This window comes from Dendropsophus ebraccatus, chromosome 14 (genome assembly GCF_027789765.1).
Source record: "Dendropsophus ebraccatus isolate aDenEbr1 chromosome 14, aDenEbr1.pat, whole genome shotgun sequence".
In the NCBI taxonomy this organism is placed as follows: domain Eukaryota; kingdom Metazoa; phylum Chordata; class Amphibia; order Anura; family Hylidae; genus Dendropsophus; species Dendropsophus ebraccatus.
Genome location: NC_091467.1, coordinates 17375910 through 17395805, shown reverse-complemented (window position 1 = coordinate 17395805; position 19896 = coordinate 17375910). Strand labels below are relative to the sequence as shown.

Here is a 19896-nt window from a genome sequence, read left to right as displayed (position 1 = left end):
CCTATGTCGGTATCCATGTTTTCCCAGGACTCCCTAGGGCTGCATCAAACTCCTACAGCCACCGAGTTTAGGAGTAGATGGTTGAGGTGGTCCTACTGCAGGGGTAGGGAACCTTGGCTCTCCAGCTGTTGCAAAACTACAACTCCCATCATGCCTGGACAGCCAAAGCTAAAGTTTTGGCTGTCCAGGCATGATGGAAGTTGTAGTTTTGCAACAGCTGGAGAGCCAAGGTTCCCTACTCCTGAACTACGGCTTCATTTTATAATCTATGAAACAATAAAAATAAAACTTGCTCTCAAATGTGGACAAAGTCTTCCATATGGCCAGCTCTATATGGACAGCAGGGTCACCATTTTAGAGGGAGACAACTATACCACTGTGCAAACTTACCTTGCAGCAAGTTATGGACATCTGAACAACGCGTTCGGGGGCAACCAGAGAGCAGGTAAGCCAAAGTATACACAAAAAAAACCCAAATACAACTCTTACTACTGGAGCCTTGTAATGGAGTGGAGCTACACTTTATATCACCAGCAGTTTACTGTTTAAGTGCTAAGTCCAGATTCTTAAAAAAATCTGCCTTGTGAAAAGGAACAGAAGAGCAACAAGGTCAGGAATCACACACTGAAAATGTCCCTAACTCCAAAAATCACCAAATGTTAAAAACATCTATCATGTAATAACGGCCTGTGCGGTCTCCTGCTGCGGAGATCTCCGTTTTTATAGTCTGAGATGGGGGGGGGGGGGGGGGGAACTGAAGACGAGAGTCAGATCTATTGCACCAGTCTATCATCCGGCTGTAAAATACTGTGTCTGTCATTCTAACTTATGACTATTCTACTGGTTCAGACTTCACAGTGATAAAGTAGCAGGCTAGAGGGTCCTGCCTTAAGTAATGGAAACCTCACACGGGGAGGGGGGCACACTGAGAAGACACAGTCTGAAGATACGGGTCTACAATGAAAGATCGTAAAAAAAAAAAAATTTAAAGAGATTGTATGTTCACAAGGGACTGGCACCTTCGTTGTAAAATCACTGTTGGCCACGTGGGCTGGCTGGATCCATCTGGCTCAGCTCGGATTGGTCCAGTAGCTCAAAGTCATCGGCTTCGGCATCAGTGTCAAGCTCAGAACTCGAGTTTCTCTGATATGTTTTCTGCCTGGGATTTTCCAGAAAGCCTGAGGCTTGCTGGGTGACGCCTGCCAATGCCATCTGTATCATTCCCCTAGTGACTAGGTTGGTAAGGTTGTCTTTGAGCTGCTGAGCGCCGACTGCAAGTGGCATCTCTGACTCTGAAGACTCCTGCTCGTCGTACAGCTGGTCGGCAGACATGTGGGGGTGGCCGGAAGAAATTGGGAGCCCAATGCTGGTGTCATCCTCATCATCTATCCCCGTTGTTTCTGGATTGATGGAAGGAAAGTCGGGAAGATCTCGTGCAAATGATTCTTCTGGGTCGCTATGGCGGTCTAAATCTATAGGTACAAAAAGAAATGACAATTCATAGCATTACACAATACCGTATAAGCCTAAAATATCTACTTACAGTAAAGGGGTTATTTCTATCTACAGGATAGGTGGTGAAGGTCTGACCGCTGGGACCCCCACTGATCACATGAGCTGAGGCCCTTTAATCCCAACACACATGTGGAGCCACTGTTCCCTTCACTGTCTATAGAACCTTTTTTAGGGTAAATTCACACGGGCGTCTCGCATAAAAAAACTGCAGCTAATCCGCACCTAATCCGCAATACACGTAATAATAATAATAAGAATAATAAATGTATTGCGGATTAGCTGCGGTTTTTTTATGCGAGACGCCCGTGTGAATTTACCCTTATAGAATTTTTGTCTCAACATACAATATTTTCAACATACCGTACAATGGTCTTCCTGGAACCAATTAATATCATTTATCCATGCTGTCAGTTTCAAGATCACACAAGCAGTGTATACTTACCTTCTATGCTGCTGTGTGCAGGCATCTCGCTCTCTGGCTCAGCCTAAAGATACATTGGCAGGATCACACAGCAGCACAGAAGGTAAGTATACACTGCTTGTGATCTGAAAACTGACAGCACAGATATTTCCATGGCCGCACAAAAGATACAAGGTGCCATGTAAAGGCACTGCTAGGGAGTACCAATCTCACTGATCGACACTTGTTTGCCTCTGTAAAACGGCTCCATATTGGACCGTCTAAAAGGACCCTTAAAGGGCTTATCTATGGACTATCTTTGACAGTCCAACAATGAACAAGTAGAGTAAGAGAACATATGCTCGATTGTCCCCCATTCACACATGGTTAATGGAGCTCAGTCCCACTCAGCTGAACAGAAGAACATGTGCTAGGTATGATGGCACTGCTCCTGGACTACACTGTGAATGGTTCCAGAAAATATCTGGATATTAGGGGGTAGAATGTGATTTTACAATTCAATTCCTGAGTACATGAAAAGTGCAAAAGGGTTAAGAGAATAAAACTTTAGGACGTGTGTTGATGCAGAAGCGTTTCCATCATAAAGAATTATTTACCTTCTGAGCCCTCCGTAAGAGGAGTCTGCCCCCGGGATAAGTTGAACGTCCCATTCTCTGTGTATGAAACCTCTGCATCGGAATGTTCAGAATCTGATATCGTTAACTCTTTAGCGACTGCAGAATCATCCAGCTAAGAAGAGAAGAAAGAAAAAAAAAAGAAAAAAAATGGTATTATTCCCCAGTCTGTGTCTCTCCGGCTGTCAAAAACTACACCACCATTAGGGCATGATGGGAGTTGTAGTTAACAGCTGAAGAGCTACTGTCTGGGTAACACATCTCTAGGGAGCCGTTCAGATGCTTCCTGTTGTGTATGGAGATTACAGCAGATGTCCGACGTGTGATAGATAATTCATGCGTTACCCATATCAATAAGGGCTCAGATGGACTTCATACATTAATAGTTTATTAAAGGGGAAGTCCAGGCGTTATTATGGGAAACGCACCTATAGTACACATTATCCCTGCACTTACTACAGCATGGCCTGTTCAGGTCTCTGTAAAGTTGTAAATAAACTGCCGACACCTGCTGCAGCGGTGGGACAGACTGGAGAATCAGAAGTCGGCAGTGACGTGACATCACAGTCTTTCCAGAGACCTGAACACACCATGCTGTAGTAAGTGCAGGGAAAATGCACGATAAGTGCATCTCCCATAATAAGTGTCTATTAGTAATTTTCATAACTTTTGTTGGGCAATAACATATCTTAAAATTATTTTGTCCGGACTTCCCCTTTAAGTTCAGGGTGCATATGAATCTCGCTGAAACACAACAGGAAGAAGTGAACCAAACCCATTACAGACTAGCGTGCTCTTACCGTAGGACAGAACGCCGCCAGCTCCTCTTCACTGTCACTGCCCTCACTGGGGGGAAGGGCTCGTCCGTGCACTGCTCACACAGAGATACAATGTCACTGTTTGTTAGTCGTATGTTCACGCATTCAGGATTTTAGCATGACCTATATCCGAACAATCCGAAACTAATAGGGACTAATCTGCGTGTGGATCCGCAGCAGAAATCAGGTGGATATAGACATGTAAACATGGCCTGATCCTGTGTTACCCCTATAAGTACCATGACATTTCCCAGACCCCCCCCCCTAGGCGTGTAACACTTACATTGTCGCTCTTTCTGCTTGGACATCATGTATCCACGAACACTAAAGTCCAACCGCTGCAGGGCTGGCTCCAGTCTCTGGTAAACACGCTGTCCCAAGCGATGGTATACAGCCAAAGGCCACAGCAGGATGAAGAGCACTGTGAAGAAGACCGGACAGGTTATTAGTAAAGCTAAGCGACATTCACAGCTTGTAAATGGGCAGAAGATGCAATTCCAGGTTAAGCACAGAAAGTATGTAACATGATACATCTACATGCCTACCATCACATTACAGCCCCAAAGAATCTTATACAACACAATGGAGGTCTCCAGAATACCCCTCAAGCCTCCCTAATATACAAGTGCCAGATTATCAAACCTTGCATTAAAGAGTTCCTGTCATTTTGAAAAAAAAATAAAAAATCAGATGTCATAGAGATGTCTTGAATAGAGATGAGCAAACCTGGAGCATGCTCGAGTCCATCCAAACCCGAACTTTTGGCATTTGATTAGCGGTGGCTGCTGAAGTTGGATAAAGCCCTAAGGCTATGTGGAAAACATGGATATAGTCATTGGCTGTATCCATGTTTTCCAGACAACCTTAGAGCTTTATCCAACTTCAGCAGCCACCGCTAATCAAATGCCGAACGTTCGGGTTCGGATGGATTCGAACCCGAACCCGGTTCGCTCATCTCTAGACTTGAAGTCTAGATTGGTTAAAGGGGTACTTTGGCTAAATTTTTTTTTTTTTTTTTTCTTACTCAACTGGTGTAAAAAAAGTTATATAGATTTGTAATTTACCTCTAAGCAAAAATCTAAAGTCTTCTAGAACTTATTAGCTGCTGTATGTCTTGCAGGAAGTGGTGTATTATTTCCAGTCTGAGGGCGGGTTCAGACTACGGAATTCTTGCGGTTAAATCCCGCCGAATTCCGTAGCTAGAACGAGCTCACGGCCCTGTGCCTTTCTGCCGGCTCCATAGACACCATTGTATGGGCTGGCTGATTCCTGCATGTGCCAAAGAATGGTGTCTATGGCACGGGCAGAGAGGTGCGCGGCCGTGAGCGCGTACAGGCAACGGAATTCGGAGGAAATTATCCGCGAGAAATCCGTAGTCTGAACCCACCCTGACACAGTGCTCTCTGTTGCCACCTCTGTCCATGTCAGGAACTGTCCATAGCAGTAGGAAATTCCTATAAAAATCCTCACCTGCTCTGGACAGTTCCTGACATGGACAGAGGTGACAGCAGAGAGCACGGTGTCAGACTGGAAAGAAAACACCACTTCCTGCAGGACATACAGCAGCTGGTAAGTACTGGAAAGCTTTAGATTTTTGCACAGAAGTAAATCACTGATGTATATAACTGTTTGACACCAGTTGAGACTAAAAATTAAAAAAAAGGTTTCACCAGAGTAACCCTTTAACCAATGCAAACATTGACACATCTCTATGACTTGACAAAAGTTTTTTCAAATGACAGGGACAATCCAATGCAATAGTTAATAACCTGTTACTTGTTTCCCTCATAGAATATATTACAACTACGCTGACTTATTTTTTAACCCTCAGACTACCTCTTCCCCCCCATATTGCCACAGGAGAGAGGAGGTAGTCACAGTGGAAGGCTACAAGTAGGCAAGCCCTAATACCAAGTACTCTAACAGGTAAACTGGAAACATGAAAAGATGGACTCACACAGCAGATAGGAGAGCACAAGACCAGGAATATATCCACCCAGGACAGTCAGAAAAGTGAGGAATCCACAGACCAGGAGACAGAACTGCAAACAGAAGAAAGTGCGGTTATTATAGGTGTACACCTGAGCAAGTGAGGGACCTAGCGACATAAGATCTAGATGATAGGGGTCCTACTGCGGTTCTCCAAAAATAAGGCAGGGTCTTATTTTTTATTTTTTCTCTGAAAAAAGGGCTGGGACTAATATCCAGAGAAACCACACTATGCCCCTACACTGTAGCCCCATTGTCATTAGGCTCCTATACTCCTCTGTAGTTAGCCCCCAATGCTGTATACATCCCTTCCCCTCTATAGTTGTTTCCCCCCCCCCTTGCAGGTTGCCTCCATACTGTATACCTCCTCCCTCCCCCCTTTGTAGGTAGCCCCCATACGTTATACCTCATTCCCCCTCTGCAGGTAGTCCCCATACTGTATACCTCCCTCTCCCTTCTGTAGATGTTCCTCAATATAGTAAACATCCCCTTTTGTAGTAAGGCCACCCATACCTGTATACCTGCCTCCCCCTCTACAGGTAGCCCCCATACTTTATACCTCATTCCCCCTCTGCAGGTAGTGCCCATACTGTAAACCTCTCCCCCTCTGCAGTTAGTCCCCATATTGTATACAACCCTCTTTGTAGTTGTTCCCCAATACTGTATACCTCCCATCTCTACAGTAAGGCCCCCCTACACTGTATACCTCCCCCCTCTGTAGTTGTTGCCCCATACAGTATATATTTCTCCTCTGTAGTTGTTCACCCATACTGTATACCTCCCTCCCTCCTCTGTAGTTGTTCCCCCCTACTGTATACATCCCTACCCCTCTGTAGTTGTTCCCCCCTACTGTATACATCCCTACCCCTCTGTAGTTGTTCCCCCCTACTGTATACATCCCTACCCCTCTGTAGTTGTTCCCCCCTACTGTATACATCCCTACCCCTCTGTAGTTGTTCCCCCATACTATATACCCCGCCTCTGTAGTTGGCCATATACCCTCCATCCCCCCATAATAAATGCCCCTACTCTGCATCTTGTTACCCCTCCTGCAGCTTGTGCTCAGCAGGTGGGGGCGGAGCATAACAAGACTGGCCCTGATTGGCTGATAGTCAGCACCCAGTGTCAGGGATCTGGGCCTTAATTTTGAAGCAGGCCTTATTAGAGAAATGTGGTAAATATGCCTAAAATCTATTATGTATACACTGTACAGATATCCACCTAGAGTGACAGGAATTCTTCACAGTCCTAGTTATACACATAGGTGGAGATTTATCAAACATGGTGTAAACTGAAACTGGCTCAGTTGCCCCTAGCAACCAATCAGATTCCACCTTTCATTTTCCAAAGAGTCTGTGAGGAATGAAAGGTGGAATCTGATTGGTTGCTAGGGGCAACTGAGCCAGTTTCACTTTACAGCAGCTTGATAAATCTCCCCCTCAGTGTAGTTACTCAATGGATGAACTATAATCTGACATCCAAGACTATGGCTATATAAAATACCCAGGCCTATAGAAATGGGATTACCTTGCCAGGATTCTCAGACTTAAAGACTTTAAGGTTCCTTAGAAAATTAGTCAGCGTGACCCACACTTCAGCGGCGTGATGACACAGCTCGGGGGCGCTGAGGAGCCGTGGATGTACAAAGCCCCAGCTAGAAGAGATCGAAAAGAGACCAAACAGATAGTAACAATCCAGATGCTTATAAGCAGGGGTGGGGAACCTTCAAGCCCTCCAGCTGCTGCAAAACTACAACTCCCATCATGCCTGGACAGCCAACAGCTATCCAGGCATGATGGGAGTGGTAGTTTTGCAGCAGCTGGAGGGCTAAAGCTTTCCCACCCCTGCTTTAGGGTGTGTTCCCATAGGTCTTTATGGTAATTTGCAGGTTATTGTAGTAATTGATGCCATTGTATATGGACACTACTTTCCAGGGCTCTAGCCAGCCATAATAGCAAGAATCTTTCACCAAGTAAACAGTGTGTGTGTCAACACCATACACGTAAGGGGATAAATGTAATAAGATCTTCATGGCTTGTTTGTGCGGCTGCAAAGATCTCCATACACCGCCTGGTATTGTCTGTAATTCCCAATAATGATCCTATTAGTATTGAGAGGATTAGCTGCCATTACCGAGCTATGGGGCTGCTCATTGGGATATTAGGCCAGCTGCCAGATATCATGCTGGACAGTCCCCTCTTGTGATAGTCTGGATCGTTCCTTTAGCCCATTCGCTAGTAGCTCACCTTTCATTGTCCAGCTCGCTGGATCTTGCTGCTGAAACATAAGGAAACAAAAATTATTAATTATTATTAATTATTAATCAGCAGTTATTGCAATCATCCTACATGTCGTGGTCTTGTATAATTCAAAAATCTTAAAGTGTACCTGTCTTTATATATATATATTTTTTTTTTTGCAGAAATCAATAGAACAGGCGATTTTAAGAAACTTTGTAATTGGGTTTATTAGCCGAAAAATTGATTTTTATCATGAAAAAGCAGTTTGAAGCTCTCCCCCCTGTCTTCATGGTTCTCTATGGAGAGGGGAGGGGTGGAGGGAGATCAGCCACCAAAACAGGACAACAAAGAGTTAATTTACAGCTGCATCACCGGGCTATCTCCTCTGACAGTCAGCACAGACCTCTCTAACCTCTGAATACCGGCTTTCACACAGCTCCCACTGTGTAATCCTTTGTTTTCTGCTCTCTGCTGCCGACTAATCTCCCTCCTCCCCCCTCCTCTCTCCATAGGTTACACAGGGCTCGACTGATGTAAAATAGTTGAGATTTCCTGATAATGAGCAGTGGATGAGAGAGAGAAGGGAGGGGGGGGGCCTTGGGAAAGTCTTTTTGAATGCAGATATTGGCATATTTGCCTAATAAACCCAATTACAAAGTTTCTTACAATTGCCTGTACTATTGACTTCTGCAAAAAATAAGAAAATACGACAATGTCACTTTAAGTCTTAAGGGCCCTATTACATGGGACGATTATTGTGCGAAAAATTGTTATCGTTCGAATTTAAACGATAATCGTTCGGTGTAATTGCAGGCAATGATCGAAAAATCGTTTGTGTCGATGATTTAGATCTGAACCTAAAATTATTGTTAATCGTTCGCTGTAATTCCACATTCGTTCGCTCAAGTTCCGCTTTTTTTCACTAATCGTTCAGTGTAATTGCACATTGTCCATTGTTTTTCTGGTGAAGGATTTCAGGTTAACGATAAACAATCTCGTTTGTGATCGTTTATTGTTGAAAATCGCTCCGTGTAATAGTACCCCAAGTCTTCCAGAGCAGAAGAGGTTTTCTATGGGGATTTGCTACTACTCTGGACAGTTCCTGACAAAGACAGAGGTGGCAGCAGAGAGCACTGTGTCAGACTGGAAAGAAAACACCACTTCCTGAAGGACATACAGCAGCTGATAAGTACTGGAAGACTTGAGATTTTTAAATAGAAATTACAAATCTATATAACTTTCTGAAACCAGTTGATTTGAAAGAAAAAGATTTTCCCTGGATAACCCCTTTAATGTCATTAGCATGTGCATGTATATGACATCATCCCATTTGGATGACACAATCGTCATGTGAAATAAATATATATATATATATATATATATATATATATACACACACACACACACACACTGGACCTTATGACACAAAGCAGCTTGCAGACTCTCACCTCCAAGTTCAGGCCAGATTTTGTTCTTCCATTGATCCACACAGATGATGATCATCAGGCCAAAGGCAGCTAAGAAGACGATCCTGAGTGACGTCAGCGCAAAAAACCTACAGACAATAGATTGAGGTATTAGCGCCAGCCTTTAGTTTTACCCAGACAGCACACACATAACTATCATTTAGGGGCGTACGCAAGTCCATGCCCTTAAGCCACTTGTATGGGCGTTGTGAAGACACCCATACGGTTAAATATTTCAGAAGCATCTCTTCCTCTGAGAACAAACACACTAAATCTCTCAGCTGGGTCAGGGGTACCCATCTATTCCCAATTAGTCAAAAAACCCTTGTGCCGAAGCCCGAGGTGACTAATAAATGCAGTATAGAAGTTTAAAAGCACAAAGTCAGGTGAGTAGTATCAATCACTGGTCCTAAACTCAGAATACCAAGGCTGCAGCATCGGGAAATTTATCATCCTGACCATCGCAATCTCAAAACTGTATATGTCGCCTAGCGATGACGCATATTGAAGGGGCACATATACAGTTTTTAGATAGCGACTGTCAGGGTGAGAAGTTTCCCGATGCTGCAGCCTGGGTATTCTGAGGGACGGTTTAGGACCCGTGATTAGAGATGAACGAACCTCGAGCATGCTGGAGTCGATCCGAACCCAAACGTTCGGTATTTGATTAGCGGGGGCTGCTGAACTTGGATAAAGCTCTAAGGTTGTCTGGAAAACATGGATACAGCCAACGACTATCTCCATGTTTTCCACATAGCCTTAGGGCTTTATCCAACTTCAGCAGCCACCGCTAATCAAATGCCGAAAGTTCGGCTTCGGATTGATTCGAGCATGCTCCAGGTTCGCTCATCTCTACCAGTGATTAATACTACTCACCTGACATCTTCCTCCGGGATGCACATGTATAAGTAATAACACATTCTGGGTGTGTGCGCTCCAGAGGAAGGGATGCATCAGGCAAGAAGCTGCCAGTAGCCTAGAATAGAGGATAGGGGGACACTATACACTAAGAGAAACTGCCTACTGGGTGCTATCTATAGGGGAAAACTACCCACTGGCCACCTATATACAAGGGGAACAATCCATTGGGGAATCTGAGTACTGGGGAAACTACCTACTGGGGGCTCCTACTGCATATACTGGGGAAACTACCTACTTGGGGCATCTACTGTATATACTGGGGAAACTACCTACTTGGGGCACCTACTGCATATACTGGGGAAACTACCTACTTAGGGCATCTACTACATATACTGGGGAAACTACCTAATTGGGGCATCTACTACATATACTGGGGAAACTACCGACTGGGGGCATCTACTGTATATACTGGGGAAACTACCTAATTGGGGCATCTACTACATATACTGGGGAAACTACCTACTGGGGGCATCTACTGCATATACTGGGGAAACTACCTACTTGGGGCATCTACTACATATACTGGGGAAACTACCTACTGGGGGCACATACTGTATATACTAGGGAAACTACCGACTGGGTGCACCTACTGTATATACTGGGGAAACTACCCACTGGGGACACCTACTGTATATACTGTGGAAACTACCTACTGTATATACTGTGGAAACTACCTACTGGGGGCACCTACTGTATATACTGGGGAAACTACCTACTGAGGGGGGCTACTGTATATACTGGTGGAACCTACTGTATATACTGAACTTCCTACTGGGAGACCTACTGTACATACTGGGGGGACCTACTGTACTGGTAAAATTACCGTCTGGGGGCCCTATCTAGCTACTGGAGTGGCTAGATGTTAGGCAGGTTCTGCAGATGAGTTGTGGCTAAAATCATCCTGGCAATCTGAGCCAGTTAGCAAAACAAAACTCCCCCTGTGAGTCACTGGATGTAACTGCACTATAATATCTTATGTTTTATTTTTATTATTTAGTAATGGTATGGTAATAATATGTGGGCATGATGTAAAGGATTTGTTTTGGTCCCCCCAACCCCCTTGCCACTGAATTAGATTTCAAATATCCTTTCAAACTAAACCAGCTGGGCATTACGGATTTAGGATTTCCATCAGTTAGCCATAAAGACTACAAAGATGACTTCTGTCTGAAGAATCCAGCATGTCTCTGCATTACGCTGTCTGGTTTCAATGGGAAATGTGCAATGCCTCACTTCCCCTGTGGCGGCGCTGAGGGGGAAGTGAACGCTTGCGGTCAGGTTTACCAGCATTTTAAAGTTAAAAAAAAAAAAAAAAAAAAGGCTATAGTACTGAATTATGTTTAAAAAAATGGCACACAGACTAGTCAAGATCTGACTATTCAAGCCTCGCAGTTATTTTTACAGTAGGGACAAAATAAGGAAACGCTCAGGGAGGTCAGCGTATTCCTGACTCAGCTGACTACATTGAAGAAAATAACAGGAAGGACATTTAATCTCTCTATGTGCCGGACTGACCTCATGTGACGTAGTGAAGGCCAACAGGACAGATAATAGTGAGACTTTCCCCCGGCAGCCTGACACTGAGCACAGCAGGTGTTATCCACGGATCCAGCCCTTGGGTTTACTCTGCAGTCAAGTGTTAAGACATTATCACCGGGGCCAGCTCCACAACACCATATGTCACCTAGTGCGCCAGACGGTGGGCAAACAAACAGCAGAGAGCCGAGACTGGTACTGGGCTACATCACTGTGGCTACTATAGAGACTGCCACCCAGCTTTCCCATGTGCCTGAATGGCATAATGCTATAGCCTCTTACTGGTAAACCTTAGTAAAATTTGCCAGATTTTGTCTAGGATTCTGGATGACATCACTAGAGGCATGAATTCATTTGGCTCTTAAAGAGGCAGTGTCGTGATTTTTTTTTCAGGGGGGAATGCCCCCTCTTCTTCTTCCTCCATTCCCTCCCTGCGAGACTTAATGGAATAAAGTTGCTGAAGATATATACCCGGTGATTGCTGGATTCTTCTACAGTTTATTGTTACTTCTCCACGTTCTATCTATGTACCCTGGAGTGAACTCCGCTATCCGTCACTTTCCATTGTCCTAATTCTAGAGCGCTATTCACATAAGCTTGCAACATGCAGTGCCAGACAGCTGTAGCTGTATTTGCAGTTTTGCATTATACCCTTTCCGGTCAAACTGTGGGGTCCTGCCTCGGCCGCTAACCGGCTGAGTGGGCCTAACATGTCAAAACCCGTGTCCCCGCTCCGACCAGGAAGCATTCGGGGTACTGGGAACCGAAGTGCGGGACAGCGGAACGGTTCTTTGGAAGAAATATTGGCCGACCCGGCTTTAAAAAGAACCAGTCATTACTGTCATGCTGCCCGAACCACAAATCATTGGGGTGGTTCCAGGCACCTTCTTGCTGCCCCCAGTCTTGATTAAAGCGACTCTGTACCCACAATCTGACCCCCCAAACCCCTTGTACCTTTGGATAGCTGCTTTTAATCCAAGATCTGTCCTGGGGTCCGTTCGGCAGGTGATGCAGTTATTGTCCTAAAAAACAACTTATAAACTTGCAGCCCCGTGCCCAACGGCCGGGGCTTAGAATATCTGTGCCCTAACTTTGCACCACCCCTCCGTCCCTCCTCCCCACCCTCTTTATCATTAGGAATGTCACTGGAACATTTTCACCTGTCTGAACATTGCACAGGTGCCTTAACGGTCCAGCCCATGTTCAGTATTCACACAGCTGATGAATAGGAAACAATCCGCCTGGACCATTCCTAATGATTAGGGCACAGATACTCTAAGCCACGGCTGTTGGGCACGGGGCTGCCAGTTTAAAAGTTGCTTTTTAGGACAATAACTGCATCCCCTGCCGAACGGACCCCAGGACAGATCTTGGATTAAAAGCAGCTATCCGAAGGTACAAGTGGTTTGGGGGGTCAGATTGTGGGTACAGAGTCCCTTTAAGGGTATAGGGAGAGATCTATCAATCACGGTTAATAAGGCCACCAGGGACCGTCCTGACAACTTATTGTTTGGGCAGCATGAAAATAAAATAGCTGAATGTGAATTTTCACAAAAATGACAGAAATCTACATATCCAGCTGCTTTTTGATGCTACCGTATCAGGAGGATTACCCCAAACATTGACAGTTCCCACATGACCCACAGACATGGCCGCACATAAGCTGCTTTTCAGCTTAAAGGTTTAACATCCAGACCCTAAAGTGTTCTGTGGATCTGGTCACATGTCCGCTCCGGTTTGGGACGTGACACTTCATGTACATCAAAGAATTTTACCTAGGATCTGGTGTCGTCGGCGATACCCAGGCAATATCTAATACTACGGGCGCAGAATAGTCAAATCAAGCCAGGAATCCAATATATAACAAAAAAAAAATAAAATAAAATAAAAAGGCAGAGAAATTATCTTCACAGGAACAAAGAGAATATATCGTTCTATTGTATTACAAAGAAAAAAAAATAAATGTGCGTTTCTGTACGCCCACTATACCCCTCCAGCTGGTATACGGATGCCAGGCTCCAGGGATACTGCTGCTAGGCATCACCATCCTCTGAGGATTTATCACTATCAATGGTTATAGAATCAGTCAGAAAGGTCTGGATTGGTAAATTTAAAAAAATAATAAATCTAATTTCAAGGTTTGGGATCAGTTCATTTGATTTGCCATTATAGTAATTATGGGGGTCACCCCAAATTTAATCTCAAGGATCAGTGGCCGAATAGTGGGGGTCTGACCACTAGGACCCCCTCCAATCACGAGAAGGGAGGTCCTTTGTTCCTGGCGTGCACACTCAACGGCCAGTGTCAGACTGGAAAGAATACACCACTTCCTGCAGGACATGCAGCAGCTGATAAGTACTGGGAGACTGGAGATTTTTTTAATAGAAGATAATTACAAATCCCTAGCACGTTCTGGCAGCAGTAGATTTTTTTTTCCCCTAGAGTCCCCCTTTAACCTAAAGACTGAACAAAGGTTGGGAATTCCACCCCGCGATCCTGTGTAGTGATGGATGCCGTGTGCGGTGACCTGTACCATTTACTGGAAATGAGAACTCATCCCAGCAGTCTACAAACATACAAAAGGTCACTCACAGCCTGACATCTAGAAGGTAGCGCCAGACTGATAGCGACACAGCAGAAGTCAGCACAAGGGAATGAAAAATTTATACCAAGCTGCTGCTTTTGCTATGAATACACTGACCTGAGACACCTGCCTTGCGGAGGGGGATAAAGACCCTACTCTGTATCTCAGAAACATAAAGCTTCCCTTAAAGGGGTAGTCCGGAGAAAGAAAATCAATGGTTTCAGACAGTTATACTGCTTTGTATATTACTTAGTTTCAAAAATATCTCCAGTCTTCCAGTACTTATCAGCTGCTGTATGTCCTGCAGGAAGTGGTGTACTCTTTCCAGGCTGACACAGTGCTCTCTGCTGCCACCTCTGTCCATGTCAGGAACTGTTCAGAGCAGGAGAGGTTTTCTATGGGGATTTGCTACTGCTCTGGACAGTTCCTGACATGGACAGAGGTGGCAGCAGGGAGCACTGTGTCAGACTGGAAAGAATACACCACTTCCTGCAGGACACTCAGCAGCTGATAAGTACTGGAAGACTTTTTAAAAAGAAGTAAATTACAAATCTATATACCTTTAAAACTATTTCTTCCCTCCGGAGTACTGCTTTAATAGTAAGAGCATTTATATCCCATTGTAATGTACTGCAAACATTCAGCTCCATTATTCTTGTCCAAACAGCGGCAGATGCAGAAAAGCCGACATCAGCTACTCCTGCTGAAGGGTCTGATGGGAAATGTGATCCTGGATTCCCCGAGGCTCGCTTCTACGGATCAGACAGCTAACAAAGCAGTATCCTGGGGGAGCGGGGATTCTTGTGTGCATGATCAGTGTGCAAATAGCAAAAAACAAGCACGAAAGAACGAAGCAACTACTCATGGATGAAAGGAGGGAAAGGTTTTACTACTAGGAGGAGAAAAGTTAGAGATCTCTTGTAGAACGGAAGGAGAATCCCCCCTCCCAGTGACCACTAAAGTGAGAGCGACGGATCTGGTGACTGTAAAAGAGCAGTCACCGTCTAGGACATATCTGATGCCTCTGATATGGTGTCACTACTTGGGGTGTTATTACATGGACCGATGGGGGCCCGAGCGCCGTTGTGCTAGATCGGCACTTGTTTACTTGGCCTATTACACGGCCCGATTATCGTTTAACAAGGGCTGCAGGGACATCGTTACCGATGTCCTCGCAGCCCTTGCTTAAACTGTATACATTACCCATCCAGGCTGCAGGGCTCCTCTTGTGCTCTGCTTCTCCCCGGGTCCCGCGCCCCAGCTTCAGAGCGGCCTGTCTCCACTGACAGGCCGCGGCAGTCCTGGCCAGTGATTGGCTGAGCGGCCTGTCAGCTCAGACAGGCTGCTCTGAAGCTGGGGCGCGCGGGATCTGGGGAGAAGCACAGCGCAAGAGGAGCCCTGCAGCATGGATAAGTAATGTAAATTGTCAGCCGAGTACCGCTATTACACGTAGCGATGCTTGGTCAGCGCCCGACAATTATAGGTTTAAAAATATATCAACGATCAGCCGATGATTGTTGGCATCGGCTGATTGTTGTATTTATTACACGGAGCGATAATCGGCCAATTTGGGCTGATTATTGCTCCGTGGAATAGGCCCCTTACACAAGTCCACAGCAGCATGGATGACCACCACCCTTTACACCAGATATGGGGAACCTCCCGCCCTCCAGCTGTTGCAAAACTACAATTCCCATAAAGATGGGAGTTGTAGTTTTGCAACAGTTGGAGGGCCGAAGGTTCCCCATCCCTGCCCTACACCCATTACTAGAGGTCCCCAAAGTCTAACATAAATCACCCCATATGTTACAGTGTGATCTTCCCCATCCCGGTGCTTGGTGTACCCCTTTCCTTGCTGTGCTGCTGCTGTTTCTTTCCGCTCACATTGCACCTTGCACACCCACTGCATCAGTAACCCCTTCTCCCTCCAACATGCCATGCCTGTTCAGTCTAAAGAACTTTTTCAGCATTAAAGGAGAACTCTGTCAATTTTTTTTGTGCATAAAGGACTGCAAAGACAATGCCGCTCATTGACAGCCATGTTTAAAGGGATACTCCAGCAATTTTATTTTTTTTTTCAAATCAACTGGTTTCATAAAAATATATAGATTTGTAAATGACTTCTATTTAAAAAATTTCAAGTCTTGCAGTACTTACCAGCTGCTGTATGTCCTGCAGGAAGTGGTGTGTTCTCTCCAGTCTAACACAGTGCTCTCTGCTGCCACCTCTGTCCAGAGCAGTAGCAGAACCCTATAGAAAACCTCTCCTGCTCTGGACAGTTCCTGACATGGACAAAAGTGGCAGCAGAGAGCACTGTGTCAGACTGGAAAGGATACACCACTTCCTGCAGGACATATAGCAGCTGGTAAGTACTGGAAGACTGGAGAATATTAAATAGAAGTAAAATACAAATCTATATAACTTTTTAATACCAGTTGATTTGAAAGAAAATAATCACCTGGAGTACCCTTTTAAGCCATGGCATAGCAGCGAGGAGCAGGTGCTTTGATTGGCCAGAGAAGTAAGGGAATGTAAGTAGCGGCTATATGCCCTAAGATCCCTCTCTATGGCACATGGGCAGCAGCTGTCAGTCCCTTTAGGCTGGCCATACACTCAGGCTAGTGGACTCCTTTTCTGCCTTATTCAGTTACTCATGATGTCTGCCACTTTTAGCAGGGTGCACGCACATGTGTATGACCAGCCTTAGCCTTCCCAAAATCAGTGTCATTCCCAGGATGTGTGACCCTTGACCCCGATGACTTGGCCAAATCCAGTGCGAACCAGACCACTCACCATGCCTGCCTCTGTCAATCTATACGTTCCTCTTCCAGGTCTTTGGACTGTGAGTCACGGCCTAAATCTGGAAGGTTGTGAATAATGTATTGACGAGTCTCTGCTATTAGTCACAGTGTCAGATGATGATGATGATGATGATCCACCCCGCAGAGTCACTAGTCATAATGAACATGGCGGAGGTTCAAGTACGGTGGGCTCCAGAGTACTAAGCTTAAGGCTATGTTCACACACTGCAGATCTGCTCCAGATCAGGAAGGCAAACCAATGTATTCAAACTCCGCAGCAGATGAACATATACGTTCTTATAGCCATTAGCCACGTTATTATACACATGTGATACCCGTTACACCCAGCCTATATGAACTGCAGGGGCATACACCTTACAATGATTGTACAGCACCCAGCCATCTCTACTAATCCTCCTGTAAGTGTGCACTCCGCCAGGAGCGTGCATAAGTTCTCAATAGGGAGAGGGGACAACCTGCTGAGAGACTACTCTGATGGCATCACTATAGAGGGGGGTGAGGAGCTGTCAGGTATGGCTGTCACCACTATAGAGAGGGGGTGAGGAGCTGTCAGGTATGGCTGTCACCACTATAGAGGGGGGTAAGGAGCTGTCAGGTATGGCTGTCACCACTATAGAGGGGGGTGAGGAGCTGTCAGGTATGGCTGTCACCACTATAGAGGGGGGTGAGGAGCTGTCAGGTATGGCTGTCACCACTATAGAGGGGGGTGAGGAGCTGTCAGGTATGGCTGTCACTACTATGGAGGGTGATGAGTAGCTGTCAGTTATGGCTGTCACCACTATAGAGAGGGGGTGAGGAGCTGTCAGGTATGGCTGTCATCACTATAGAGGGGGGTGAGGAGCTGTCAGGTATGGCTGTCACCACTATAGAGAGGGGGTGAGGAGCTGTCAGGTATGGCTGTCACTACTATAGAGGGGGGTGAGGAGCTGTCAGGTATGGCTGTCACCACTATAGAGGGGGGTGAGGAGCTGTCATGTATGGCTGTCACCACTATAGAGAGGGGGTGAGGAGCTGTCAGGTATGGCTGTCACCACTATAGAGGGGGGTGAGGAGCTGTCATGTATGGCTGTCACCACTATAGAGAGGGGGTGAGGAGCTGTCAGGTATGGCTGTCACCACTATAGAGAGGGGGTGAGGAGCTGTCAGGTATGGCTGTCACCACTATAGAGAGGGGGTGAGGAGCTGTCAGGTATGGCTGTCACCACTATAGAGGGGGTGAGGAGCTGTCAGGTATGGCTGTCACTACTATGGAGGGTGATGAGTAGCTGTCAGGTATGGCTGTCACTACTATGGAGGGTGATGAGTAGCTGTCAGGTATGGCTGTCACTACTATGGAGGGTGATGAGTAGCTGTCAGGTATGGCTGTCACTACTATGGAGGGTGATGAGTAGCTGTCAGGTATGGCTGTCACTACTATGGAGGGTGATGAGTAGCTGTCAGTTATGGCTGTCACTACTATGGAGGGTGATGAGTAGCTGTCAGTTATGGCTGTCATCACTATGGAGGAGGATGAGGAGCTGTCAGGTATGGCTGTCACTACTATGGAGGGTGATGAGTAGCTGTCAGGTATGGCTGTCACTACTATAGAGGGGGGTGAGGAGCTGTCAGGTATGGCTGTCACCACTATGGAGGGTGATGAGTAGCTGTCAGTTATGGCTGTCATCACTATGGAGGAGGATGAGGAGCTGTCAGGTATGGCTGTCACTACTATGGAGGGTGATGAGTAGCTGTCAGTTATGGCTGTCATCACTATGGAGGAGGATGAGGAGCTGTCAGGTATGGCTGTCACTACTATGACAGAAGTGGCTTTATAAAACACAGTGCAGTGCTTTCCAACCGGTGGCTCTCCAGCTGTTTCAAGACTACAACTCCCAGCATGCCCTGACGGTTGGAGAGCCACTGGTGTAGGTTACTGGTAGGGAGTCGACCACACGGCAGCCATGTGTCTACACTGGAATACGTGTTATGAAAGTCGTCATGTGACCGCAGCATGCACAACGCTGTACGCTGTATAGGCCAGTAAGGTCAACACTAAGGTGTGGAACTACAACTCCCAGTGGCACAGGTTCTACGTATGTGGCAAAACTACAACTCCCAGCATGCCCTGACAGCCGAAGGCTGTCAGGGCATGCTGGGAGTTGTAGTTTTGCCACAGCTGGAGTGCTACCGGCTGTTATGTCCAGTACTGGGGGGTCACGTGCCGGGTCAGGCGCCTGAGGCATGCTGGGAGTTGTAGTTTTGCCACAGCTGGAGTGCTACCGGCTGTTATGTCCAGTACTGGGGGGTCACGTGCCGGGTCAGGCGCCTGAGGCATGCTGGGAGTTGTAGTTTTGCCACAGCTGGAGTGCTACCGGCTGTTATGTCCAGTACTGGGGGGGTCACGTGCCGGGTCAGGCGCCTGAGGCATGCTGGGAGTTGTAGTTCCGGTGCGGACGCGCTTACCAGAAGGCGGCGTTGAGCAGCAGGTGGAGCAGGGCGCTATGCCGGGGTCTCTCCCACACCAGCACGGCCTGCACGTAGCTCAGCACCGGCTCGTAGCTCCCCAGCTTGTCCAGCAAGGCTTCCTGCACCGCCCGCACCTGCTCGTCCCTCTCCCGGGACGCCAGGCTCCGCGATCCGCTCCTCCTCATCCTCAGCCCCGAGGTGCTGCAGCTGCTGCTGTTCTCCTCCTCCTCATCCGCTCTCTGCGCCATCTTTGATTTCTGCTCTTTCCGAACTCACCAGGTGGTCAACATTGACGTCACTCCGGGGCGCTGCTGACGTCAGAGAGCACAAAAACAGTGTTGTCACACAAAGCGGTCACGTGTCTATCAACAGACTAATCGATACCAGATAACTCACCGGCGGTATCAACAATGGGAGCCGACACGCCACTTCTAAACACCCCCCCGTCTTCTACAATCTCCGCCGATGCACGGCGCATGCGTAAAGCTGTCATCCGTCAAAGATCATGTCTGCCCAGACCGTTTT

The 19896-nt window shown here is 46.5% G+C and overlaps 1 protein-coding gene across 3 annotated transcripts; it reads right to left on the bottom strand.

Moving 5' to 3' along the window:
• Positions 1-481: 481 nt before the first annotated feature.
• RETREG3 (reticulophagy regulator family member 3) lies at positions 482-19894 on the bottom strand. 3 transcript variants are annotated; one of them, XM_069953025.1, is made up of 10 exons: positions 19768-19894; positions 19369-19682; positions 9046-9152; positions 7604-7634; positions 6885-7011; positions 5326-5410; positions 3652-3789; positions 3351-3421; positions 2533-2665; positions 482-1472 (listed from the first exon to the last, which is right to left on the bottom strand). In XM_069953025.1, exons 2-10 carry the CDS (start codon positions 19617-19619, stop codon positions 1033-1035), a joined length of 1383 nt encoding a protein of 460 aa, XP_069809126.1. In that variant the 5' UTR covers positions 19620-19682; positions 19768-19894; the 3' UTR covers positions 482-1032. The 3 variants fall into 3 exon arrangements, with proteins under 3 accessions (XP_069809126.1, XP_069809125.1, XP_069809128.1); XM_069953024.1 differs by having other exon boundaries at positions 19369-19679; XM_069953027.1 differs by having other exon boundaries at positions 7604-7631; positions 19369-19679.
• Between the last annotated feature and the right edge of the window lie 2 nt (positions 19895-19896).

Coding starts and splice junctions, on each gene's coding strand:
- RETREG3 (XM_069953025.1), bottom strand. CDS start 19,619: ATGGCGCAGAGAGCGGATGAGGAGGAGGAGAACAGCAGCAGCTGCAGC. Junction 7,012..7,603: donor AGCGAGCTGGACAATGAAAG/GTGAGCTACTAG, acceptor GATCTCTTCTAG/CTGGGGCTTTGTACATCCAC. Junction 1,473..2,532: donor TCTTACGGAGGGCTCAGAAG/GTAAATAATTCT, acceptor TTGTACCTATAG/ATTTAGACCGCCATAGCGAC.